Source organism: Mytilus trossulus, chromosome 5 (assembly GCF_036588685.1).
Source record: "Mytilus trossulus isolate FHL-02 chromosome 5, PNRI_Mtr1.1.1.hap1, whole genome shotgun sequence".
Classification (NCBI taxonomy): Eukaryota; Metazoa; Mollusca; class Bivalvia; order Mytilida; family Mytilidae; genus Mytilus; species Mytilus trossulus.
The window spans coordinates 45,681,604-45,702,008 of record NC_086377.1 but is presented as its reverse complement, the minus strand read 5'-3'; the positions used below and the strand labels follow the sequence as shown (position 1 = coordinate 45,702,008).

At 31.2% G+C, this 20,405-nt stretch overlaps 1 protein-coding gene across 1 annotated transcript in view; it reads right to left on the bottom strand.

Moving 5' to 3' along the window:
• Window positions 1–20,405, bottom strand: part of LOC134718887 (fasciclin-1-like) — a 35,918-nt gene that overhangs the window by 9,184 nt on the left and 6,329 nt on the right. The window contains exons 2-11 of the mRNA XM_063581724.1: window positions 12,695–12,866; window positions 11,100–11,197; window positions 9,641–9,825; window positions 8,343–8,523; window positions 6,967–7,087; window positions 6,141–6,279; window positions 5,225–5,384; window positions 3,672–3,813; window positions 3,220–3,367; window positions 2,219–2,531 (exon numbers count right to left, since the gene is read on the bottom strand). Coding sequence (XP_063437794.1) covers window positions 2,219–2,531; window positions 3,220–3,367; window positions 3,672–3,813; window positions 5,225–5,384; window positions 6,141–6,279; window positions 6,967–7,087; window positions 8,343–8,523; window positions 9,641–9,825; window positions 11,100–11,197; window positions 12,695–12,866 — 1,659 coding nt within the window. The remainder of the gene's footprint in view (window positions 1–2,218; window positions 2,532–3,219; window positions 3,368–3,671; window positions 3,814–5,224; window positions 5,385–6,140; window positions 6,280–6,966; window positions 7,088–8,342; window positions 8,524–9,640; window positions 9,826–11,099; window positions 11,198–12,694; window positions 12,867–20,405) is intronic.

Sequence of the window (20,405 nt, the reverse complement as noted above, 5' to 3'; positions counted from 1 at the left end):
ACAGGAGAGAACATTCTGGTTAAAATATTAATATTAGATCGGAAAACAGAAAGATAATATTCTTATCAAAAGTATTTAATTCAATCAGTATCAAAGAAATATATATACAAATTACATACTGTATTTATGTTTTCTTTTAGAAACTAACAATGATTGAAATCAGAATATTTTCACAGCTGCAATTAAGAAATGAAGTATTTTATATATGACGAGATACTCTGCTTTGGCATTTTTGAATATTCATTTGTAAAGGAAACAAAAAAATTGAATTTAAATAGATTCTTACATCCTACAAAAAAATTGATTATAAACAATAATCATTATATTTCTACGTTAATTATTACATACCATTTTAGTTTTTAGGTTTTTTATTTATTATCTATATTTTTGTATTGTAATATATCCACTAAACGGAAAGTAAGATAAATTTATTATTTTTTTTATTTTAAACGGTCGTGAATAAAATACTTGTGTGTTTTCAATTCATAAAGCATGATTTTAAATCCTTGCAGCTCACAACAACCGTAAAAATAGTTTACAATAATCACAACAAAATTTAATTACAACCATAATGTTGATTATTTTATACTGTTTAAGTATGGATTTAGAAGTCTTTGCTTATATTTTGTATAGTAATATATTCACATAGTGGAATGTAAGAATTTAAAAAATCGATAAATAAAATGTCCATCCGTAAATACTTGACGTTCGTGTTCATAGATATTATATACATTCAAAAGAATTTGAAAAAATACTAACAGGAATGTTAGTTTATTATAAAATTTTAATTCAATTTTTGTTCGTATGTTTTAATAGTTTAACCTTTTAGCATCTACATATTTGTACTATGGAACGGTTCTAAAATTTGTATTCATTGTGTTGACCAACTATCCTACACGTATTCATTCACATTATAGATCACATTTCAAAAGCACACTATCGGTTTGCGTTCTAAAAAAAATCCGGATAAAATGTCAATGAATCCGGAGTCGAAACATTTAATGTAGGCCGTTTGACATTCGAATTCGAAAATATGTGATGACACAAATGCGTATTCTTTTCCTGAGTATCAGTGAGATGCTTTCTATTTACTATTTCGTGCGCTAAAAGATTATTTGCATGCAATACCATTCAATTCACTCGTGAAAACTTATTTTCGTTTTTGTTATTTAAATTCAGGACACGGCAGAAAGAGTTTTACATGTGACTTTCAAGCACGGTCATCATTACTAATGGTATTCTGATCTCGAGTTGTTTCTCTTTTGTTTCTTTTTTGAGTTACTGTCCTATTATAAACTTTGACCTTTACAAAAAGCTAAGAATAGATTTCTGAACTTTTTAATATATTTAGCCTTTTAACTTTTTTCATTCGATCGTCAATGATGTTTTTTTGTAGACTTAACTCGTGTCTGGCATACATCATTTTAATTCTGGTACTTTTTTATATCTACGTAACTTTTTATACAAATTGGTTATTTTGAAAGTGTATTCATAAACTTCTGAATGAAGAAATTCTTCGGCAAAACTGAGTTTCCCTGTAGAATGTTTAAATTGATTTAAGAAAAGTTAGGAAATCCTTGAGATGTTTTATGAGACCAAAATAAGTCTCTTCATACGAGGTCCCAGTCAATTGCATGCCACAGGTTTCACCGCATACAATTTCTGCCATGAGTAAAGACAGCTTCGAATACGAGTTGAGAATTTTATAGGCATTCAATAAGAAACAAAATATAAAGATATGATAGATAAAATGAATGCATCCACAATTCCAGATTATAAAACAAACTGAGTGCATAAATTTATATTGCGATAGGTTTGTGAAATTTGCATAAGTCATCTGGTTAGTAGAAATTAGGATTTGTCAAAGGGTTATAATCGGGAAAATTATGAACATTATAAATAAAATAGTCGAGCTTTAAAATAACTATTCAAATAGAAGCTGTAAATATAAACTTTCAACTGGCTTCTTCTATTCACATTCAATTATTTCAATTCAAAAGTAAACACAAATTCAGCAACGATCATTGATGACCCGGCAGTCAGCGGTCTTAGGTTCATGTATTGCTTTTCTTTTTTTAAAGAAAGCAACTTGTTTTAAAGTTTTTCTACAGACAATCTTTTACATCAAATTACCATACATTGGAGAGATTCCCACTAATAAACCAATGCCTAATTTTTCTAAATTGACAGTAAAGTTGTAAACAAATTTCAACCATACCCTTTGAAAAGCATAAGCATTTTTCATGATCTTTTCACCATAGTTTGTATTTGAGAAATAATCTATAGCTGTGGAGTTTGGAGCAAAGAATGTCAGTTGACATGGTGTCGTTGCTGTTCCACAGTAGCCCATGTCCCAAGGTGGATCCTGTGTCCACGGTGGAATGGTTGCCAGTCCCACTTTGTTGAAATAATTGTTGATACCATAATTTGGTGGATAACCTTGTGACTCAAATGTACACTTCTGACTATAGAATCTTCTATCAGTCAAGTAGTTTTTCATACCAAGGGCTCTCATGTAATCATATGTCCTCCTAAATAAGACAAATATACAGCATATCACCATACTACAAGCTAACAAAATAACTCAGTGAGTGCTAAAAAGAAGATGATGTAAAGAGAATTATTTTTGATTTGATTCTGTCAAACAAAAAAGACTTCCAATTCAAATATTTTTCGTGGATTCCAATTTCTGTTGATTGAGGATAAATTGTATTTTCATAAATCTGTGATTTCGTGATTTTGCCCAAATTGTGAATAGAAGCCTAAAGAAAATATGTACCTTATTAAACATTTAAAATTGTGGTTTACCTTTTCTATTGAATCCACAAAAATTGATATCCGAAAAACATCGAAATAAAACTATGAAACATGATTTCCTATTAGCCAATCAAATAATTGCTATATAATTTAAGGTATAACATAATTGTATTGATTCCTCTTTGTTATTGAAGACTTGTATATCTATACGTATTATGTTATGTATAAGTCTTTATATGGATACCTATAATTGCTAACATCTACTTTATTTGAACTTTGGTAGTAGTCTCATTGGCAATCATACCTCATCTCCTTATTTTAATATTCAATAAACACGTAATGTGCAGACTACACTTGAAACATCTGTTCTCATTACAATTTTGTTGTTGGTGCTATAATCATCCTCAAAATGCAAAATCTGTTTAATCTTAATTCATCAATCTATTCAATTTAATTACTTACAACAACCAGAGATCACTACATATAAGGTTAGCCAGGTCAAGGTAAGGTACACCCATTATTGTATCTATGAACTGTATCCTGCCATTGGTACACTCTATATCAGCCTGTGTAACCTTGGCTATCACTGTGTCACCTTGAACCCACGTTTCTGAAAAAGACAGGGTCAAAAGGTGAAAAATGTATATGTGTTGAAGATGAATATTTTGTAGTTTAAATTTTCTATAATTTTACACTGATATTCATGACAAACGTTTCAAATATTCTTTTTGATGAATATTTAAAAAAAAATAACATTGACTCCTGATGAAAGAGTTTGTGGATATTAAAAGAAACTATTAGATCTTCAAAATCTAGAGGTATTGTTTTAAACTCTTAAAAATTACCTTGAAATTTCAGACATTATTTCCCTCACCTTAAAAAGTAATAATATGTCACAATTGTGTTAAACCTACCATTCCTCTGTCTATAAATAGTTATCTTTGGATTTGTTCCTTCTATATATAGACTAGTTCTGAACTGTCTACTTTCGTATTCTCCAACCATGTTTGACACCTGTACCTGTTGACCTGGCTGTAAAATGTGGAGCTTCAACACCTAAAACAGATATGATAAAAATATAAATTAAGGTGGTACCTAACACTACAGGGAGATAACTCTATAAAATCAGCAGAATGTTTAAATGACATTGTATTATTAAGGGAATATTACGCTTCTCAATGATCAAAATAAGTGTTTGTCAAACTGCTATATAACCAGTGTAATTTTTCTGATTAATCGGTTGGTTCAAGTTTTTTTAAATTTTTTTCTATTTTTAAAGAAAATTAAACGAGCCAAATTAATTTTAGTTAAGGTGTTGGGTACCACCTTAACCTCCAAAACAATACATTGAAACCTGTATACAAAGTTTACCCTGGGACAAGAGAAATCTGATCTTATATTTTATAGTGTGTCTTTTTATGTTGTAATGATATATATAGAATAATAGGTAGTTTCGTTTTTGATACAGACTATATCATGTGGAATATCTAGACGAGCCCGTTAGGGCCAGTTTAGATATTCCACATGATATAGTCAGTATCAAAAACGAAACTACCTATTATTCTGTTTATCGGTTATTATGACGTCCACTATGTTTATCGGTAATTATGACGTCCACTATGTTTATCGGTAACTATGACGTCCACTATGTTTATAGGTAATTATGACGTCACACTATGTATTGCCTAATATTTTCAGTGATACAGCCAGTACATAGATACTCGAAAATATTAGGCAGTAAGATCAAAGGGAAAATATATGAATTACCGATAAACTGTCTCAGGTAAGGGTGAAGGCTAATTTGTGCCTGTTAACATTTTTAAACCATTTGCATTTTTATGCCTATATCCTATGAAGTCAGAAGCATGTTGTTCAATGGTTGTTGATTGTTGGTTGTTGATTCATAAATGTTTTGTTTTTATATAGATTAGAACATTCGTTTTCATGTTTGAATTGTTTTACACTACTGTAATTTAAGAAATTAATGCGAGGTTTTTATTATTGCGAAAAATGTGACAGAGTTGTAAACACAATAATTTAAACTTGTATTTTGAAATATTTTGTACAAATTAAACAGGATTTTTCTCACAATCATAAAAATTAAAATCGCAATTATGTAAAAAATGACAAATTTGCAATAATAAATGCATGCAATAATTTCAGAATTTACAGTATTTTGGTTTGGGATCATTTATAGCTTGCTGTTCAGAGTGGGCCATGACTGTGTTTAAGGCTGTACCTGGACCTCCTATAATTGTGACTTGAATGGAGAAATGTCTGATTGGCACTCATACCACATCTTCTTATACAATGTATATACCTAACCTACCTTGTCAATCAGCTTTGTATTAAAGTTAAGCGACGCCCAGGGAACTCTCTTGATTTTACCTTACCTACCTTGTCAATCAGCTTTGTATTAAAGTTAAGCGACGCCCAGGGAACTCTCTTGTTTTACCTCCTAACCTACCTTGTCAATCAGCTTTGTATCAAAGTTAAGTGACACCCAGGGAACTCTCTTGATTTTTTCAAAGGCCTCTGCTGTAGGAGCAAATACATTAACTCCAGTCTGTGTAGTAAGGGTATTCCTTATCTCTTCTGAAGCTCTGTTAATTAACTGGTCAAATAATCTATAAATAGAAACCAAAAGATAGAAAATAGTACATACTGAGGGATTTTTGTTAATTGAGGAAAAATTGTGTTTTTGTGGTTTTAGGGCTATTCCAGAAAATAAAATGTACTTGGGTGGGGTTGGAATTAATTATACATGGGTGATTGGTATCAGAGCAACTTTTCACACTACAATTAATGCACTATAATTCTCAATTACATTTGTCCGAGTGACGGGTGCTGACAAAAACTGCCTTCCAGCCCCACATACATTTTTTTCTGGAATAGCCCTTAGCCAATTCAGCATAAGAGCTTATAGAAATTTTGTATTTTGTTAAAGAGTTAAAATTCCTAGTTCACAACACTGCAGGTGCCACATGTGGAGCAGGAGCTGCTTACACTTTGGGAGCATCAAAGTTAACCTTATGTTTGAGTTGAGGGTTCTTATTCATCAAAATTAAGTTTTGAGTGAAGTGCTTTGTTTTTTGTTGTTTGTCTTTTGCTTTTTTTTGGCCCTGCTGTTGGCGCGAAAAAATGTTTAAACTAAAAACAAATACATTGTGTGAATATGCACGAAATACTGTGGTTTGGTTAACTTCCCTTGTTACAGTACCTATTTTTGAAGGTTTTTAGAAATTCTGCATAAAAGCCAATATAAACTGCACTGTTTTGAGCACTCATTTCAATTCATAGTTTATTAAAAAAACATGATATCCTCAAAAAGTACTTAACACAAACAATGTAGATTTTTTCAGTAGAAAATATTCAAAACCTACGGTGAGTCTTCTGATATCTGCTGTCGTACTGTGTTATAGATGAAACCCAGCAAGCGATCACACACATGGATGACTCCATTGTTGACGGTTATATTTCCCAATGTAATCGCTGACGTGACTCCACCACTGTTGACATAAACTGAAAGAGATGAAGTAAAACTTACATAGAATTTACATATGACAGACAACCATTGCGAAAAAGAAAATTGATTCAGGCAACATGTTTTAACCTAAAAAGGAACAGATTATAAATTCTAACCATATAAATGAAGTAAACTATCTAACTTCAAATGCCAACATTTTATTGTGTACCTCTATATCATTGATTCTGATCAAATATTTCTTAAGAAAAACAGTATTTTATTTTTTTCTCCGTATAAGGGTAGATAACTCTGATTAAATAATATTATGAAAATTTTTCCTTCGTATTATTTACATTATTTTTTATTTATTGAGAGCATTTTATAAAAGCAACCTTATTAAACTGTATCAAACAATACATTGAACTTTTATTAATCTGGGTTTTATTTCATACAAAATATCTAAATATTACACAACATGTTAAACTTTTCATTATATTTTTGAAGATATCATGTCTAACTTCATTTTTCAAAAGTATGAACAAATCTTTTGTTTATATTCCAATACAAACATAAACAATCAAAGTAAAGGAAATGTTATAATGAGTTAATATATGTTAAGGAGCTGTAGTATGGTTGTAAATAAAACAACTATTCATTGGACATGTATTACATTAGCCTGTTAACACCATGACCAGTTACAACCTTTATTTCTGATAAGCTTTATAGTCTTATATGTTACATACCGTTATATGGATATGGTTTCCTTATTGACAGCGCTCTTTGGTTGGCGTTTAGGAATCCCTGATTGTGATTCACATATGTTGTAAACAGGGCTGCATTCTTTATGTAATGTGCTCTGACAACCTGTAAAATAGAAATGATTTAAACCCAGGTTAAAATATAAAATAATGCATATTGATTTTCAATCTAATTGCTAATTGACCTTCACTAACAAGAAGCTCACAATGCACTGTTTTCTTTTCTGCTTAGGATATTTTTTAACAGATTGTCTTAAAACAATACATACAAACAGAAATTTGGGGACAAACATTTTTTGTTTTGTTTAAAGAATGTTTGTTAAAAGAGCAATGTCATTTATAGCATTTATTGACCTGCCTACATATGTACATGTATTTCCATTTTTATTTATTAAATTTATTGTTTTTCTTACCTCAATGCATACAAAAAATTCAATACAAGGAATCTCATATCTTATTTTTTTTTAAACTTTAAAGAAAAACAACAAATTTAATAAATCTATTGATATTGCATTTAATCAAGCCACATTTCACTTGATACTCTGATGTAAACATGATCAAAATATGCAGAAAAGTAAACAAGCTTCTGTCCAAGTTTGGTACATTTCCAGGATAGTTTAAGAAAGTTATTAAAATTTTAAAAACTTTAACCACAGAGTGAATGTAATGTTTCCTGGTAGAAAAAAAATAAGTCCATTTATAAGTAAATTCGGAAAAAATGGAATTTTATTTTTACAAAATTTACTTCTTGATACTATCTTATGAACATAAATAAGCTTCGGTCCAAGTTTAATAGAAATCCAGTATAGTTCAAGAAAGTTATCAAAATTTCAAAAACTTTAACCACAGAGTGAATATTTGTGGCCGCCGCCGCCACCAACAGAATGTAGGATCGCTATGTCTTGTTTTTCCCACTAAAGTCAAAGTAATGACAAAAAGTTGAATTTGTAACATTAACTTAATGTTTATGTTTGTTGTCATATATAACCTTGTTTTACACTGTCTTATCAGGGCCTTTTGTAGCTGACTATGCAGTATGGGCTTTGTGCATTGTTGAAGGCCGTACAGTGACCCATAGTTGTTAATGCCTGTGTCATTTCGGTTTCTTGTTGACAGTTGTGTCATTGGCAATCATGCCAAATCTTCTTTTTTTATATTAGCCATATTTGACACATCTTTTCTGAATTTTTTGGTTTTAACCCACTGTTATTTGTATTTGCAATCTTAAAAAATTAAATCAAGCATTTATAGTCATGGCATTCCTTATTTAACCTAACAAATCCAAAAAGTGAGTAAAAATTATAATTCATCTTCAGTTCCAAACCCCACCTCCTGTTATGAAGATCTTTATCAACACATACCTCATGTAATTTCTGTACATCTTGTTGTAAGTCTCTTAGTTTAGATGAATCAATTCTATCTATAGCAGCATCATTGGGTACAAAGAGGGTAAATCTACCGTCGTAATTCTGGAGATCTTTGATTGGATCGTAGAACTGGCCTGATATAGATAACTTATTCAAAATCTCAGAATAAAACTTCCTACAAATAAAAAAACCCAGTAAAGTTGATATATAAATGAAACAAAATAGTTACACATGGTTAGAGTATTATATGCTGTTATTTCAGAAATTATTAATGCAAATAATGGGATTTGGTGAGTATAGCAATCATGGCAATAATAAGAACTTGCGTTTTGAATCTCTATACATAAACGTGTATAGGTATTCAGATTTTCTTGGAATCACAATAATTAATCTCATATATTTGTCCATTCTTCAAAAATCGCAAAAATAAATGCACCTAATAATTTCTGAATCTACATAATACAAAAATATAAGGCCTAAATTAATATATTGTTTGTTTACCCAATCCTGACCCTGCCAAGCCAGTTGTGGGTAGGTAGGTAGGAAAATAATTAAATTTTTTCAAAAAGATTGAACAATATCAGACAATCTGGCAAGCCTAAATATCTAAAATAAATAAAAAAATATTTGGCTTAGTTTTGACAATAAAATTTTATGAGTAGCACCGTTTTCGCAGGGTCGGTTGGGGTTGGGGAAACAAACAATATATTATTTAGGGCCTAACTTAAACTTTGGGTGAAATCAGATTCAAAAGGATTCTTCTGCCAACTATCTTTGATGATCTCAACTTTAACATCTTTGACAAGGATTATTCTACAACTGTGCAAATTTTAATCGATATCCATAGAGACATTTAGTAGTCTTGAAAAAAGAAAGATGGATACCTCCCCTTTAATGTGCATCTATCATTGAAGATATACCCAGCCATCCTAAATACTTTGTGTTTCCCTAATATACATATTGAAGGGTTGGGTAGGTAGGTATTTTTTTTTTTGCCATCAATATTTAATAGTTCTATGTTTCAGACAAATAAAAAAACGATAAGAGTTGGAAAAAATCAATCAAATATTTTTTTGTGTCATAATTTTTTTTGGGACAGGCTGCTTTTAAATGGGCAGGGCAGGTAGGCAACATTCATTTTTATTTTGGTCCTTTCTGTTTAACTCTCTCTCCAGATTATATTTAATTCCTCAAGAAAATATCAAATTTTTGTATGGCTAACATCTCCTTTTATCTTTTATTCATACTCTTATAGAAAGAATATCCAGTAAGACTTCTGTGTCGTCACTTACGTAGAATTGACTTCTGGATTGTCTGGAGTCTGTGTATATTCATAAGATGTCTTAAGACTTGTCTTGTCAATCCATATCATAAGTCCATGGACCACACCATTTACACCGACCAAATCTTTCTGCTCTGGTGATACAATGGCTCCATTCACAAAGAATGTTGTTGGTCCAAACCAACCAGATATTGCCTGGAAAAATCATGGAAAATATTAACTTGTATTTATTTTATATAATCATAGTAACTTATGGCAAATAAAACAGTGAAAGTAATTTTTGGGCCCTTTATATCTTGCTGTTCGGTGCGAGCCAAGGCTTCGTGTTGAAGGCTGTATTTTGTCCTATAATGGTTAACTTTTTATACATTTCGACTCTGATGGAGAATTGTCTGATTGGCGCTTATACCACAAGCTATTTCTAAATACATTGTAAGACAAAAATAAGGATGCAAATGTAAAAACAGTTATACAAGAATAAACCTTTTAAAGAGAAATTTTTCTTGTCAATGAAAGTAAAATTTAGAAATAGGATGCCATGGTTTTGTTAAGGCAAGTAATATAAACCTTAATTATTAATGATAGCAATTTAACAAAATAAAGGATATGTAACTATTTTATATTCATGTACTACATGATATTGATGTTCATTAGAAATTATTATAGATTAAGGAATGTATCTCCCTCATGCAAAGCTCTGATTCCTTTCACCGATTTGGCTATATACTTTTTGGACCTTATGGATTATAGCTCTTCCATCTTTTATATAAGCTTTGGATTTCAAATATTTTGGCCACGAGAATCACTGAAGAGACATGTATTGTCGAAATGCGCATCTGGTGCAAAAAAATTGGTACCGTTAATTTTATTGTGCACTGTGAACATAAAATCAAACACTGCATTGTCTTTAGCATTGTTCATTAATTGATTAATTGCTATTTTGTGACGGTCAGATTTTATTGGTTGCATGAGGAAGCAAAGAGGCAGAGAGAACCACAGCTATTGTGGGTTTTTCAGTGTGCACAACATTGTGATGCTATTTCTTCATAGACAGAACAAGTATTATAGTAATTTCTTTATATTTTAATAATGCTGCTAGAGATTTAAGATGTGGACAGATCAGACAGATGCATAATAATTTTCACACACTTACTCAAACTTATGATATTGTTGATGCCAATACTATACATGTCATATATGAATTTGTAAATTTTACCTGTTTGAAAATTGTATATTTCATAACAATTTTTTATTTCATTATTCATGTATGTGTGTCTGTTTGATATTTTGTAATTGTTTGTTATATTTCATTGTATTTCATGAGGGCCTCAGGGAAGATTAGCTTTAAAGGTAACTGTGTAACCCTCTTTAAATAAAGAATTATTATTATTATTATTATTATTATTATTATTATTATTATTATTATTATTGGTAAACAGTTAATCTCTAGGCCTCATATGCATACTTACACTGCCTTCTCTTCTATTTATATACAGTTTACTTGAAGACATACTCCTTCTCACAGAATTGTCTTGGAAATCTCCTGTCATCAACCTTTGTCCTTCAACTGAAAAATTAAAAAATAGCGAGTTTACAATTTACATTGTTAACATGGTTTTGCTAATTGTTGAAGGCCACACAGTGACCTACAGTTGTTTATTTCTGTGTCATTTGGTCTGTTGTGGAGAGTTGTCTCATTGGCAATCATACCACATCTTCTTTTTTATAGATGTTGGGCTACATCAATAAAACACCATCACAACAACACACAAAGAGTCAACATACATGTTCATGCACAGTATTGAAAAATAAACGGTATTCATACACAAGTAAGTTTAAACTCTTTCAAGACTTCTGGGATCACCTGTGTTTTTGGTGGGCTTCATGTTGCTCAGTCTTAAGTTTTCCTTAAAGATTTTTTTAGTCTCTCAAAAGAAGGTTTACAAAATAAAGATGCCCCTCCTCCCCAACATGATATGTTTTTATACATTGTTATAGTCAAATAAGAAGTTATCCTCTAAGACATATTTTTTTACTATAACTTCAAGTTTGCTTGAAAAATGGCAACAAGTCCAACTCATATCTCCCTAAATTTATCTACAGTTTAAATTATATACATGATATATAGAGAATAATACATGGCAAAATCCGTATCATATGTCGTATCATCCCGAGACATCAATATCAGCCCAAGGGCCTTTAGGCCCGAGGGATGATATTGGTCGAGGGTGATACAGCATGTGATACGGATTTTGCCATGTATTATACGCTTTATCATATATTTCAACAGAAGAGTATTATATTATATGAACTGTTTTCTGACCCATAGCACTGGGTTACGTTCAGTTCTACTTTTGTCTTGTTTCAAAGGCATTAAAAGAACTGCTCAAATACTTATCCGAAGCATCTTACAATTTGCGTGCTGTTGTTTTATAAAAAAAATATTTTGTTTATTATTGTACTTATTTGTGTGTTTTGTACTTTTTATAGTTGCATTTAGTGTGCTTAGAATATTAAAACTTGACGTTCCTGACGTCACATACAATATAGAGAACTTGACATTCGTGACGTCACATACCAAACAATGACATCATTAAAAAAATTGACCTATTTTGAGCAAAAAAAAAATAAAACTGACTTTATGTAAAAAAAAAAAAAAAAAAGTAGGGGTGTGTTAAAGGGTATGCGATAAACGGTGCGCATCAAAGTTGCGCGATATGGATTAAACAGCAGGCTATTTATCACATATGCAAAACTACTGTATTTACTACTAAACATATGATAAAGACTAGTTATACATTGCAAATTTATTTTAGGAACTTTCTAACATATCTAATGTTGGGGTGTACCTGAGAAGGAGGGAAACACTTTTGCATGCACATTTATTATTTTATATATGTGTAGTTAATTATGTTCAAACTGCTGTTTCTTTTCTCTGCATGCATACTAGAATATTGTTGTTTCTTTTTGTTATTGTTTTATTAATGTCTTATATTGTACAATGCCCATTTAATGGATATAAAACATCTTCTTCAACTTCCTCTATAGGTATATATATACTTACTGACATGAAATTTGACAAAGTTTTGAAGGTCAATGCCGACCATGGTATCCACAATGAGCTTCCTGTCTGGTGTAAGATTCTCGTAGGCTGTGTCATTGGGAGCAAATATTGTGTACGTCCTGGGATACTGAAAGAATTCCACTAGCTGGGCCTTCCTTACAAGAGACTCAAACTAAAATACAAATGGACAATCAAATAAGTGATTAAGAAACATGAATAAAAGAATTGTCAGACAGAACTCATGGGCAATCATACATGTACCACATCTAAAAACTAAAATATAAAAGGATAATAAAAAAGAGGTTCTCATATGCTGTCTCATTGGGAGTACTCTGAGATTACTTTGACGTCCAACAGCTGTTTTTCTAGACAAGCCAGGGCTGTGGGAGCTCGTCCCATCAAAAAGTGGATATTTGCCCATCCAAAATAGATGCTCTGCTTCATCGCTTCTGGTGCCAACGGCCGTCCTTGGAATTATATAAATCGGATATCAATTTGTTTATTTCAGTGAAAACTCTAAATATGAGAAAATAAAGGGTGGCAGGTAGGTGAAACTTACATAAAAGAGATAAATGAAAAATGAACAAATTGATACCCGATTTATATAATTCCAAGGTCGTCCGTTGGCACCAGAAGCCACAAAGCAGCACATCTATTTTGGACAGGCAAATATCCACTTTTTGACATGGGATGAGCTCTGACGTCCCCCATCCTCAGCTTTTATGGCAATTAGAAAAACAGCCGTTGGACGTCAGAGTAATCTTGGACTACATTGGGCGCAAATATTGTATAGGTCCTCAAATACTGGAAAAAGTTCTACTAGTATAGGCTGGCCTTCCTTACAAGAGACTCAAACTTAAGTACAAATGGTCCATTGGACCATAAAAAGGGATAGAGAAACAAATTTAAGCATCATCAGTGCTGTGTTCTAGCCAATAACTTTAGCTTGTCAAGCCATTTTACTGATATCTTTTTCAATATTTTCTTATAACAGCAAAAATGGCAAAGGTCTTCTAAAAAATTCAAAGACGTAACCATCAAAACTTGGTATATGATTTTTGAAATTACTTAAAACTTCTTCATTGGAACTTTGGAGGATATTTGACTCATTGACAATCATTCCACATCTCCTCATTTTTAAATTGGCCAAAATTTCATGAATGTAAATTTATGTTTGGGTACCAGGGTAAGATTTTATCTAAAACTAGAAGCTTTTGAAAAAGTACAGGTATCGGTCATGAAAAAGAATGTTTGTTTGTCCAACCAAGAAAATAGCTGTGTACTTGTTCCGGACCATATGAGTATTTGGACCATACGCGTATAGTCATGACCATATGGGTATATACTCATATGGTCCGACCATACGGGTATGGTTGACCATACGCGTATGGTCGGGGTAATTACGGGTAACAGGTACATAAATGCTTACCTCTTTATATAACCATTTTAGTTGTTACGTCATTAAAAAGACAATACCGAAGGTAATTTTTTCATTAAAAATTAGTAATAACAAGAATAACAAATTAAAATAAGCAGTTTCACACAGAAAATTTCATCACTAGTCAAAATTATTGTAAACACATTTTTTTTCCTTTGTCGACCTAGGAGGTTAACTTCCAAAATATTTAAATGAGCTGTTTTACTATAACCGGTGTCATATGGTATTTTGAACCCCATGGTAAAATGACCCCGGGGTCAAAATACCGCTATGGTAAATTGAACCCCCCCTGTATGGAAAATTGAACCCCATGGTAAATTGAACCCCCCTGTTTTTTTCATTTTAGATGATTAATAAAACATTTAACATTATATAAAAGCTAATCAAATCTTAAAAATCATTTATACAAGAAGGGGAGGTCAATTTTCAATGATTGGTTAAAAGAAAAATATTTGCTTGGTATAAGTGCTCTGAAGTCTTAACCAACAAAATTTCATTCAAAAAACTTCTTAAAGCATTAAAACTAGACCATGTAGCTTGGACACTATAATTCTTTGAAATTTAAAAAAAATCATATAGAATGGTAGACTTTTAAGTTTTAATTCTCCATGGTAAAAAGGGGGAGGGGGTCGAATTACCATGGCTCACTTGATTTTAAAAAGTAAAATTTTCAAAACATCTTTTCAAACTAATAAAATAAATACAAACTACTAATTGGAGTATAATAAATATGTTAAGGAGTTACAGTAGGAAGATATTTTAACATGAAAGGTCTTTAGATGTATAGTAGGGGGTTCAATATACCATGGTACAATAACATGGCCAAGTAAAATTTTCAAAATATCTTTTCCAGCATGTTAAATACAAACAAACTAAGCATCTTTTAAAAATGCATTTAAACTACAAATTGGAGTACAACAACTATGTAATGGAGTTAGAATAGCTAGAATTTTTGAAATTGACGGTCTATGGTAGGGGGTTCAATATACCGCAGGGGAGCAAAATACCATGGCTGTGTAAAATTTTCAAAATATCTTTGCCAGTTTGTTAAATACATACAAACTACTTATGGGAGTATTGTTACTATGTTAAGGAGTTAGAATAGCTTGGGTTTTTGAAATTCAAGGTCTATAGTAGGGGGTTCAAACTTCAATATACCATGGTCATGATGGTAGGGGGGTGGTCAAAATACCATGAAAATATTTTTTCTTCAAAATATCTTTTCCTGCATGTTAAATGCATACAAACTACTTATTGGAGTATTATTACTATGTTAAGGATTAAGAATAGCTGGAATTTTTTAAATTGAATGTCAATGGTAGGGGGTTCAATATACTGCAAAATACAGTCAAAATACCATGGCTGCGTAAAATTTTCAAAATATCTTTTCCAGCATGTTATATACATACAAACAACTTATTGAAGTATTATTACTATGTTAAGGAGTTAGAATAGCTTGAATTTTTGAAAATCAAGGTCTATATAGAAGGGGGTTCAATATACAACAGGGGGTCAAAATACCATGGCTAAGTAAAAATTTTCAAAATATCTTTTCCAGCATGTTATATACATACAAACAACTTATTTAAGTATTATTACTATGTTAAGGAGTTAGAATAGCTTGAATTTTCGAAAATCAAGGTCTATAGAAGGGGGTTCAATATACCGCAGGGGGGCAAAATACCATGGCTAAGTAAAATTTTCAAAATATCTTTGCCAGTTTGTTAAATACATACAAACTACTTATCGGAGTATTAAAATTATGTTAAGGAGTTAGAATAGCTTGGGTTTTTGAAATTCAAGGTCTATAGTAGGGGGTTCAATATACCATGGTCAAAATACCATGGAAATTTTTGTTCTTCAAAATATCTTTTCCAGCATGTTAAATGCATACAAACTACTTATTGGAGTATTATTACTATGTTAAGGATTAAGAATAGCTGGAATTTTTGAAATTGAATGTCTAGGGTAGGGGGTTCAATATACCGCAGGGGGGTCAAAATACCATGGCTCAGTAAAATTTTCAAAATATCTTTTCCAGCATGTTATATACATACAAACAACTTATTGAAGTATTATTACTATGTTAAGGAGTTAGAATAGCTTGAATTTTTGAAAATCAAGGTCTATAGAAGGGGGTTCAATATACCGCAGGGGGGCAAAATACCATGGCTAAGTAAAATTTTCAAAATATCTTTGCAAGTTTGTTAAATACATACAAACTACTTATCGGAGTATTAAAATTATGTTAAGGAGTTAGAATAGCTTGGGTTTTTGAAATTCAAGGTCTATAGTAGGGGGTTCAATATACCATGGTAGGGGGGGTCAAAATACCATGAAAATTTTTGTTCTTCAAAATATCTTTTCCAGCATGTTAAATGCATACAAACTACTTATTGGAGTATTATTACTATGTTAAGGATTAAGAATAGCTGGAATTTTTGAAATTGAATGTCTATGGTAGGGGGTTCAATATACCGCAGGGGGGTCAAAATACCATGGCTAAGTAAAATTTTCAAAATATCTTTTCCAGCATGTTATATACATACAAACAACTTATTGAAGTATTATTACTATGTTAAGGAGTAAGAATAGCTTGAATTTTTGAAAATCAAGGTCTATAGAAGGGGGTTCAATATACAACAGGGGGTCAAAATACCATGGCTAAGTAAAAATTTTAAAATATCTTTTCCAGCATGTTGAATACATGCATCCTACAAATTGGAGTATTGTTACTATGTTAAGGAATTAGAATAGCCTGAATTTTTGAAAATCAAGGTCTATAGAAGGGGGTTCAATATACCACAGGGGGGCAAAATACCATGGCTAAGTAAAATTTTCAAAATATCTTTGCCAGTTTGTTAAATACATACAAACTACTTATCGGAGTATTAAAATTATGTTAAGGAGTTAGAATAGCTTGGGTTTTTGAAATTCAAGGTCTATAGAAGGGGGTTAACATAGTTATAATATTCCAACAAGTAGTTTGTATGTATTTAACATGCTGGAAAAGATATTTTGAAAAGAAAAAATATTCCATGGTATATTGACCCCCTGAGGTTGTTGAACCCCCTACCATAGACCCCAAAGTTCAAGAATTCTTGCTATTCTAACTCCTTAACATAGTTATAATACTCGAACAAGTAGTTTGTATGTATTTATTATACTGGAAAAGATATTTTGAAAATTTTACTTACCCATGGTATTTTGACCCCCTTTGGTATATTGAACCCCTACCATAGACTTTAAATTTCAAAAATTCTTGCTATCCTAACTCCTTAACATAGTAATACTACTCCAATAAGTAGTTTGTATGTATTTAAAATGCTGGAAAAGATATTAGGAAAAAAAATAATTTCCAAGGTATTTTGACCCCCCTGTGGTATATTTAACCCCCTATCATAGACCTTAATATTCAAAAATTCTAACTATTCTAACTCCTTAACTTAGTAATAATACTTCAATAAGTAGTTTGTATGCATTTAACATCATGGAAAAAATGTTTTGAAAAAAAATAATTTCCATGGTATTTTGACCCCCCTGCGGTATATTGAACCCCCTACTATAGACCTTAAATTTCAAAAATTCTAGCTATTCAAACTCCTTAACATAGTTATAATATTCCTACAAGTAGTTTGTATGTATTTTACATACTGGTAAAGATATTTTGAAAATTTTACTTAGCCATGGTATTTTGACCCCCCTGCGGTATATTGAACCCCCTACCATACACCTTTAATTTCAAAAATTCAAAAATTCTTGCAATTCTAACTCCTTAGCATAGTTATAATACTCAAATAAGTAGTTTGTATGTATTTAAAATGCTGGAAAAAATGTTTTGAAAAAAAATAATTTCCATGGTATTTTGTCCCCCCTGCGGTATATTGAACCCCTGCTATAGACCTTAAATTTCAAAAATTCAAGCTATTCAAACTCCTTAACCTAGTTATAATACTCCAACAAGTATTTTGTATGTATTTAAAATGCTGGAAAAAATGTTTTGAAAAAAAATAATTTCCATGGTATTTTGACCCCCCAGCGTTATATGTATAATGAACCCCTACTATAGACCTTAAATTTCAAAATTCTAGCTATTCAAACTCCTTAACCTAGTTATAATACTCCGACAAGTATTTTGTATGTATTTTTAAAACATACCGGAAAAGATATTCTGAAAATTTTACTTTGCCATGGTATTTTGACCCCCCTGCGGTATATTGAACCCCCTACCATAGACCTTTAATTTCAAACATTCTTGCAATTCTAACTCCTCAACATAGTTATAATACTCAAATAAGAAGTTTGTATGTATTTAAAATGCTGGAAAAAATGTTTTGAAAAAAAAAAAAATCCATGGTATTTTGACCCCCCCCCCCCCTGCGGTATATTGAACCCCTACTATAGTCCTTAAATTTCAAAAATTCTAGCTATTCAAACTCCTTAACCTAGTTATAATACTCCTACAAGTATTTTGTATGTATTTAACATACTGGAAAAGATATTTTGAAAATTTTACTTTGCCATGCTATTTTGACCCCCCTGCGGTATATTGAACCCCCTACCATAGACCTTCAATTTCAAAAATTCTTGCAATTCTTATTCCTTAACATAGTTATAAAACTTCAATAAGTAGTTTGTATGCATTTAACATCCTGGTAAAAATGTTTTGAAAAAAAAAATGTCCATGGTATTTTGAACCCCCTGCGGTATATTGAACCCCCTACTATAGACCTTAAATTAAAAAAATTCTAGCTATTCAAACTCCTTTACCTAGTTATAATACTCCTACAAGTATTTTGTATGTATTTAACATACTGGAAAAGATATTTTGAAAATTTTACTTTGCCATGGTATTTTGACCCCCCTGCGGTATATTGAACCTCTACTATAGACCTTAAATTTCAGAAATTCTAGCTATTCAAACTCCTTAACCTAGTTATAATACTCCTACAAGTATTTTGTATGTATTTAACATACTGGAAAAGATATTTTGAAAATTTTACTTTGCCATGGTATTTTGACCCCCCTGCGGTATATTGAACCCCCTACCATAGACCTTCAATTTCAAAAATTCTTGCAATTCTTATTCCTTAACATAGTTATAAAACTTCAATAAGTAGTTTGTATGCATTTAACATCCTGGAAAAAATGTTTTGAAAAAAAATAATGTCCATGGTATTTTGACCCCCCTGCGGTATATTGAACCCCCTACTATAGACCTTAAATTTCAAAAATTCTAGCTATTCAAACTCCTTAACATAGTTTTAATATTCCTACAAGTAGTTTGTATGTATTTAACATACTGGAAAAGATATTTTGAAAATTTTACTTAGCCATGGTATTTTGACCCCCCTGCGGTATATTGAACCCCTACCATAGACCTTGAATTTCAAAAATTCTTGCAATTCTAACTCCTTAACATAGTTCAAATACTCCAATCAGTAGTTTGTATGTATTTAAAATGCTGGAAAAAATGTTTTGAAAAAAAATAATTTCCATGGTATTTTGACCCCCCTGCGTTATATGTATAATGAACCCCTACTATAGACCTTAAATTTCAAAAATTCTAGCTATTCAAACTCCTTAACCTAGTTATAATACTCCAACAAGTATTTTGTATGTATTTGACATACTGGTAAAGATATTCTGAAAATTTTACTTTTCCATGGTATTTTGACCCCCCTGCGGTATATTGAACCCCCTACCATAGACTTTAAATTTCAAAAATTCTTGCAATTCTAACTCCTTAACATAGTTGTAATACTCAAATAAGTAGTTTGTATGTATTTAACATCCTGGAAAAAATGTTTTGAAAAAAAATAATTTCCATGGTATTTTGACCCCCTGCGGTATATTGAACCACTACTATAGACCTTAAATTTCAAAAGTTCTAGCTATTCTAACTCCTTAACATAGTTATAATACTCCTACAAGTAGTTTGTATGTATTTAACATACTGGAAAAGATATTCTGAAAATTTTACTTTGCCATGGTATTTTGACCCCCCTGCAGTATATTGAACCCCCTACCATAGACCTTCAATTTAAAAAATTCTTGCAATTCTTATTCCTTAACATAGTTATAATACTTCAATAAGTAGTTTGTATGCATTTAACATCCTGGAAAAAATGTTTTGAAAAAAATTTATTTCCATGGTATTTTGACCCCCTTGCGGTATATTGAACCCTCTACTGTAGACCTTAAATTTCAAAAATTCTAGCTATTCAAACTCCTTTACAAAGTTATAATATTTTTACAAGTAGTTTGTATGTA